This window comes from Limulus polyphemus, unplaced genomic scaffold, assembly GCF_000517525.1.
Source record: "Limulus polyphemus unplaced genomic scaffold, Limulus_polyphemus-2.1.2 Scaffold5103, whole genome shotgun sequence".
Classification (NCBI taxonomy): domain Eukaryota; kingdom Metazoa; phylum Arthropoda; class Merostomata; order Xiphosura; family Limulidae; genus Limulus; species Limulus polyphemus.
The window spans coordinates 8,968-17,396 of NW_013670713.1; the positions used below are offsets into that span (position 1 = coordinate 8,968).

The window sequence follows — 8,429 nt, forward strand, 5'->3', positions numbered from 1 at the left end:
AGCCAATAGCAGCCCAGCCCATTGTTCGATGAAGACGTCAATCGATAAAAACTGAGAGTAAATACAGACATACCCTCGAAAAGCGCTTTTGGTCTCTATGACCTACAAAAACCCGGTTTACCGAGCATTCGTTTTTATGACGTTATGATGCTAGCCCAGTATACCGGCATACGATGCGATAGGGTTAAGAGCCTAACCCGCGAATATGCGGGACCGTGAATGGGGAACCTCGAACAGGTGACGGTATACTGTAGTTAGTAAGACCAAGGTACAACAATATGAAGTAGTTAGTAAGACCAAGGTGCAACATTATGAAGTAGTTCATAACACCAAGGTACAACATTATGAAGTAGTTAGTAACCCCGGGGTATACAACATTATGAAGTAGTTAATAAGACCAAGGTACAACATTGTGAAGTAGTTAGTAAGACCAAGATACTACCTTATGAAGTAGTTTGTAAGACCAAGATACAACATTATGAAGGAGTTAGTAAGACCAAGGTACTGTGTTATGAAGTAGTTAGTAAGACCTAGGTACAACATTATGAAGTAGTTAGTAAAAGAGGATACTACATTGTGAAGTAGTTAGTAAGACCAAGGTACAACATTATGAAGTAGTTAGTAAGACCGAGATACTACATTATCAAGTAGTTAGTAAGACCAAGGTACAACATTATGAAGTAGTTAGTAAAACCAGGATACTACATTATGAAGTAGTTAGTAAAACCAAGATACTACATTGTGAAGGTGTTAGTAAGACCAAGGTACAACACTATGAAGTAGTTAGTAAGACCAAGGTACAACATTATGAAGTAGTTAGTAAAACCAAGATACTACATTGTGAAGTAGTTAGTAAGACTAAGGTACAACATTATGAAGTAGTTAGTAAGACCAAGGTGCAACATTATGAAGTAGTTCATAACACCAAGGTACAACATTATGAAGTAGTTAGTAAGACCACAGTACTACATTATAAAGTAGTTTGTAAGACCAAGATACTACATTATGAAGTAGTTAGTAAGACCAATATACTACATTATGTAGTAGTTTGTAAGACCAAGATACTATATTATGAAGGAGTTAGTCAGTTAGGAGTTAGTAAAACCAAGATACTACATTGTGAAGGTGTTAAACAGTTTATGTTGCTACAGCATAAAAGTGTTAGTTTATCCAGAGTGTTAAATAATCCGTTTATATCCATAGTTCACAAGATTACCTGCAACATTTTATCCAAGTCCTGGGAATCTAAATACGACGTGGTTAGCTCACGACCATCAAAGTCCACTTCTGCTTTATATCTGACAACAGAGTTTCCCATATCTGTTGCCTTAACATCATGGATGGCACTAAAGACAAAATAAAGAAATATACATTACACAGAAATCAACAGAAAGTAAAATGTATGCAAAAAAATTTTTTGGAATGAAGATGCTTGAAGATCAACCATTTAATATTACACAAAGTGATGCAAAGATGAAAAATATTTCATAAATAATTTACATTACGGAAGTTAATTTAACTTTATACAACTGATGCTCCAGGACCGAAACTAGCCTCCGAATTACTTCCTCTATCATCAGTAATACTCAATGAGTTGCCGATGATTAAGCAGTGCTGACTGAAACTGCAATTTCAGTTGTAACAAGCATTCATTATCATCTTCAAATCATTATTCATTATGTTATTGACAGTACCAAGAGATACGACCATCCTTGTTTGTTATGTTGTTGACAGTACCTAGAGATATGTCCATCCTTGTATATTATGTTATTGACAGTACCTAGAGATATGCCCTTCCTTGTTTATCTTATTGACCATACCTAGAGATATGCCCATCCTTGTTTACTATGCTATTGACAATACCAAGAGATACATCCATCCTTGTTTATGTTATTAACAGTACCAAGAGATATGCCCATTCTTGTTTATTATGTTATTATCAGTACCTAAAGATACATCCATCGTTATTTATTGTTATTGAAAGTACCTAGAGATACATCTATTCTTGTTTAATATGTTCTAAACAGTACCAAGAGATATGCCAAGCATCATCTCAATCAGAAGATTTTCATTTGTGACCATGACCTTCAATGTATAGATGAGAGAATTGCTTCAGAATAGAATGGGATGTAGTTCTAGAGACCAATCATGTACTAACGTTCTGTAGTACATGAATTTTAACTCCCATAACAATCATTGAAGGCTCTAGTCTTTGAAATATCCTTCCTCAATAAGTGCTGTGTTATTTCTCCAGCCATCAGTAAGTATTGATGCTGGCAAAAGGACAAGATTTTTACATAGGTAAAAAATGTAACTTATGTTTCAATTGGAAAAAAACTACATAACGTGTTATCAACCATCTGTAGGTTCCCTTAAAGTTACAAAATAGACATCTGTACTTACCGAATCATAACATCATTTTCTAGTTCTTTGTTAATCATCTGTAGTCGCTCAGGAGGAATAGACCTGTTATACAAAAATATATTTTATATTTCACAATTTTTATACTTCAATCTTTAAATTGTGAGGGACATTACCATGTTAATTCAAAGGACAAATTTTAATTTCTTGTAAAATGTATTTCAAAATACTGAATATTAAAACTTCATGTATATGATGAATAAATCTGTTAACATGACATTGACTTCTATGTAATCTCATTTACTGAGTATCTATTTTTAATATTTCTAAAATAACCCATTAATATGCATTTCAATTATATTCACTTACTAAATCATACAGTATGTTGTAAATAATTAATAATTTTAACTACACTCAATCTAATACGAGTAAAAAAAAGAAACAATATGAATGAAAAGAAAACATAAAGCTGCCTAAAAATAAGTAGTTCAAAATTTTTATTTATTTCTTAACTAAATTGAATAAGTTGATCATGGAATATGACATAAACCTTTAGTAGTTCTACTGTATGATTTGAAGAATGAGAAACTTATCCAGTTGATTTAGAAGTCTTACATTACAATGTATACCATCAATACCAGGGGTCCTGTTATCCAGCTCACTTAGCAGTTTTACATTACAGTGTATACCAACTATACCAAGGGTCCTGTTATCCAGCTGATTTAGCAGTCTTACATTACAGTGTATATCATCAATACCAGGGGTCCTGTTATCCAGCTGACTTAGCAGTCTTACATTACAATGTATACCAACAATACCAGGGATCCTGTTATCCAGCTGATTTAGCAGTCTTACATTACAGTGTATACCATCAATACTAGGGGTCCTGTTATCCAGCTGACTTAGCAGTCTTACATTACAATGTATACTAACTATACCAGGGGTCCTGTTATCCAGCTGACTTCACAGTTTTACATTACAGTGTATATCATCAATACCAGGGGTCCTGTTATCCATCTGACTTAGCAGTCTTACATTACAATGTATACCAACTATACCAGGGATCCTGTTATCCAGCTGATTTACCAGTCTTACATTACAGTGTATATCATCAATACCAGGGGTCCTGTTATCCAGCTGACTTAGCAGTCTTACATTACAATGTATACCAACTATACCAGGGGTCCTGTTATCCAGCTAACTTAGCAGTCTTACATTACAGTGTATACCATCAATACCAGAGGCCCTGTTATCTTCACGACTTAGCAGTCTTACATTACAGTGTATATCATCAATACCAGGGGTCCTGTTATCCAGCTGACTTGGCAGTCTTACATTACAATGTATACCATCAATTCCAGGGGTCCTGTTATCCATCTGATATGGCAGTCTTACATTAGAATGTATACTATCAATACTAGGGGTCATGTTATCCAGCTGACATAGCAGGCTTACATTACAAAATATACCATCAATACTAGGGTTCCAGTTATCCAGCTGACATAGCAGTCTTACATTACAGTGTATACCAACTATACCAGGGGTCCTGTTATCCAGCTGACTTAGCAGTCTTACATTACAGTGTATACCAACTATACCAGGGGTCCTGTTATCCAGCTGATTTAGCAGTCTTACATTAGAATGTATACCATCAATACTACGGGTCCTGTTATCCAGCTCACATGGCAGTCTTACATTACAGTGTATACCAACTATACCAGGGGTCCTGTTATCTAGCTGATGTAGCAGTCTTACATTACAGTGTATGCCATCAATTCCAGTGGTCCTGTTATCCAGCTGACTTAGCAGTCTCACATTACAGTGTATACCATCAATAGCAGTGGTCCTGTTATCTAGCTGACATAGCAGTCTTACATTAGAATGCATACCGTCAATACTAGTGGTCCTGTTATCCAACTGACTTAGCAGTCTTACATTACAGTGTATACCAACTATAACAGTGGTCCTGTTATCCAGCTGACATAGCAGTCTTACATTAAAATGTATACCATCAATACTAGGGGTCCTGTTATCCAGCTGACTTAGCAGTCTTACAGTACAGTGTATACCATCAATACCAGTGGTCCTGTTATCCAGCTGACAGAGCAGTCTTACATTAAAATGTATACCATCAATACTAGGGGTCCTGTTATCCAGTTGACTTAGCAATCTTACAGTACAGTGTATACAAACTACACCAAGAACCACATTACCCTGCTGACTTAACAGTATTACATTACAGTTTATATGACCAATACCAGGGACCCTGCTGTCTTACAACAGAATGTGTATAGCAAAAATACCAGGGATCCTGCTGTCTTACAGCAGAATGTATATACCAGAGAACCTACTCTCTTTGGAATCATAAGAGCATACTGTGCATAAAAATAAAGTTTAATCAGCTTGTTTTTATAATTAATTGTAATAACTATTCTATTTCCCCATATATGAATAAATGACTTGTAACCTCCAATATTATACTATTTACCTGACAACCAGCACTACATTGTTACCTAGTCAATTACTGTATCATTAACCTAGTAACCAGCACAACATTGTTACATAGACAATTTCTGTATCCTTAACCTAGTACCCAGCACTACATTGTTACCTAGACAATTACTGTATCCTTAACCTAGTAACCAGCACTACATTGTTACCTAGACAATTACTGTATCTTTAACATAGTATCCAGCACTACATTGTTACCTAGATAATTACTGTATCATTAACCTAGTAACCAGCACTATATTGTTACCTAGACAATTACTGTATCCTTAACCTAGTAACCAGCACTACATTGTTACCTAGTCAATTACTGTATCCTTAACCTAGTACCCAGCACTACCTAGACAATTACTGTATCCTTAACCTAGTAACCAGCACCTCATTGTTACCTAGTCAATTACTGTATCCTTAACCTAGTAACCAGCACCTCATTGTTACCTAGTCAATTACTGTATCCTTAACCTAGTACCCAGCACTACATTGTTACCTAGACAACTACTGTATCATTAACCTAGTAACCAGCACTACATTGTTACCTAGACAATTACTGTATCCTTAACCTAGTAACCAGCACTACATTGTTACCTAGACAATTACTGTATCCTTAACCTAGTACCCAGCACTACATTGTTACCTAGTCAATTACTGTATCATTAACCTAGTAACCAGCACTACATTGTTACCTAGTCAATTACTGTATCCTTAACCTAGTAACCAGCACTACATTGTTACCTAGTCAATTACTGTATCCTTAACCTAGTATCCAGCACTACATTGTTACCTAGACAATTACTGTATCCTTAACCTAGTAAGCAGCACTACATTGTTACCTAGACAATTACTGTATCCTTAACCTAGTAAGCAGCACTACATTGTTACCTAGACAATTACTGTATCCTTAACCTAGTAACCAGCACTACAATGTTACCTAGTCAATTACTGTATCCTTAACCTAGTAACCAGCACTACATTGTTACCTAGACAATTACTGTATCCTTAACCTAGTAACCAGCACCTCATTGTTACCTAGACAATTACTGTATCCTTCACCTAGTAACCAGCACTACGTAGGTAACTACTGTATCCTTGAACTGGCAACCAGCAATAAATTGTTACCTAGGTGCAAACTGTATTTTTTCCTTTCCAAAATAGTGTTGTACTCTTACCTGAGTAACTGCTATATTCCTTACCTGCCAACCAGTGCTGCACTGTTAGTATAAATAATGAAAGAAGCCACTGTTCCCAGAAGTCCACCAAGCAATATGGAGCCAACAGCATCATAGACTGGACTACCCATATAGGAGCTTAACCCCATACAAGTGGCTGCTATTCCAACACCCAACACAGCTGCAAGGTCCTCAAGTAGCACTACGTTTACACTGGGGTCTTGGCTGCGTAGAACTAGACATGCAATATTATGGCTTTTAAAATTACGTTCTTAACTTTTATTATTAACAGAAAAACTATAATATCCAAACATAGCACAGGTTTTACATGGTTAGTCTATTCTCCTCACTTGGAGTTAAAGGTAATGTGTTTGTTTGTTTGTAATTAAGCAAAAAGCTACACAATGGGCTATCTGTGTTCCTTCCACTGGGTTAACTTTAAAGAATTTATTTATATTTCTCAAAACTGCTTTTAACATTCCTCTTGCTTTTACTAGATTTTTAGTTGGTCTATGAGCTTTATCAAATATTTTATTATCTGTTTATTTCTCTGCTAGATTTTTGATTAACATTAGAAACAAAGTTTCATTAAGGTACATTACATAAAATAATCAATGGTAATATAAATATGTTTAACCAATGAAGAGATCACAACTTTTGTTTTTCATGAAAGATCATGAATTTCAATAACATGTAATATTATTAAATATTGTGATGCTATGAAATACTGCTCTTTGTCACACATTTAGTTACCACAAGTTTTTGTTTCTCTTAGTAAGAAAGTAATGTTGCAAACAACGTGATGAATTAGAAATATAATCAATTGTGAAAAGTAGAATTCTGAGAAATATTTTAACGTGCTGACATCACTTTAGTAACACACCATACTCTTTCACAGACATCCCTTCTTGAAAAGCTCCCTTCTTTATGGCATTAAAGGCTATCATAAGAGTGCCTGAAAATTAAAAACAAAATCTGATTAAACAGTTATAATGTTATCATTATTAAAAGCTAAAAAAGTCAAAATCATACAAGATGGCATAAGCTACTTTTTGGTAATTCCCAGCATTTTAAAAGCTTTGCAGTTAAATAAAGAAGGCTTCTATTACCTGCTGGTATGATTAGAGTTAAACAAAATATTGTCTGCTGTTTGTATGGGTAATAATAGGAAGTTAATGTTAGATGATGGTGGACATACAAAAAACAAGGTAAAGAAAGGTTTTTATCTTATTAAAATGTCAAAACAGTACTGGTTACAATAAGTAAAGAAACACACGAGTATATAGTACATTTAGCGCATAAAAACCAACTGTACCTAAATTTACTATATACTCGTGTCTTCCTTATACTGGCAAACAAAGCTTAAATTTAAAAAATCAACTTAAACGCATACTTGGTCGTTACTACCCTCAAGTGGATTTAAGATTAGTTTTCAAATCCACATCACACATAAAAAACCAACTGTACCTAAATTTACTATATACTCGTGTCTTCCTTATACTGGCAAACAAAGCTTAAATTTAAAAAATCAACTTAAACGCATACTTGGTCGTTACTACCCTCAAGTGGATTTAAGATTAGTTTTCAAATCCACATCACGTATAAAAAAACAACTGTACCTAAATTTACTATATACTTTTGTCTTCTTTATACTGGCAAACAAACCTTAAATTTAAAAAATCAACTTAAACGTATACTTTGTCGTTACTACCCTCAAGTGGATTTAAGATTAGTTTTCAAATCCACATCACGCATAGAAAACCAACTGTACCTAAATTTACTATATACTCGTGTCTTCCTTATACTGGCAAACAAAGCTTAAATTTAAAAAATCAACTTAAACGCATACTTGGTCGTTACTACCCTCAAGTGGATTTAAGATTAGTTTTCAAATCCACATCACGCATAAAAAACCAACTGTACCTAAATTTACTAAATACTCGTGTCTTCCTTATACTGGCAAACATAGCTTAAATTCAAAAAATCAAGTAAAGAAAGGTTATTGTTTTTATTCTATTAGAACCATAAAACAGGAAAGGTCATTGTTTGTATCCTATTAGAACCACAAAACAGTACTGATTACAATAAGTAAAGAAAGGTCATTGTTTTTATCCTATTAGAACCACAAAACAGTCCTGGTTACTACAAGTAAAGAAAGGTTATTGTTTTTTTCCTGTTAGAACCACAAAACAGTCCTGGTTACTACAAGTAAAGAAAGGTTATTGTTCACTTGCTAGTAGAACAACAAAACCGTACTGGTTACTATACGTAAAGAAATGATCACTTACCACCTTCAGTCATCAGAGATATGCTTAATGCCATGTAAGCCTTATAGAAACCAGTAAATAATTTGTTGAAACATCTATTATCAATTTAGCCTTTAAGTTAACATTT

At 34.4% G+C, this 8,429-nt stretch overlaps 1 protein-coding gene across 6 annotated transcripts in view; it reads right to left on the reverse strand.

Moving 5' to 3' along the window:
* Window positions 1-8,429, reverse strand: part of LOC106472130 (zinc transporter 9-like) — a 65,522-nt gene that overhangs the window by 5,038 nt on the left and 52,055 nt on the right. For all 6 annotated transcript variants that reach the window (XM_022400732.1, XM_022400730.1, XM_013932756.2 and 3 more), the window contains exons 12-16: window positions 8,324-8,363; window positions 6,919-6,990; window positions 6,060-6,270; window positions 2,404-2,466; window positions 1,217-1,346 (exon numbers count right to left, since the gene is read on the reverse strand). In XM_022400732.1, coding sequence (XP_022256440.1) covers window positions 1,217-1,346; window positions 2,404-2,466; window positions 6,060-6,270; window positions 6,919-6,990; window positions 8,324-8,363 — 516 coding nt within the window. The remainder of the gene's footprint in view (window positions 1-1,216; window positions 1,347-2,403; window positions 2,467-6,059; window positions 6,271-6,918; window positions 6,991-8,323; window positions 8,364-8,429) is intronic.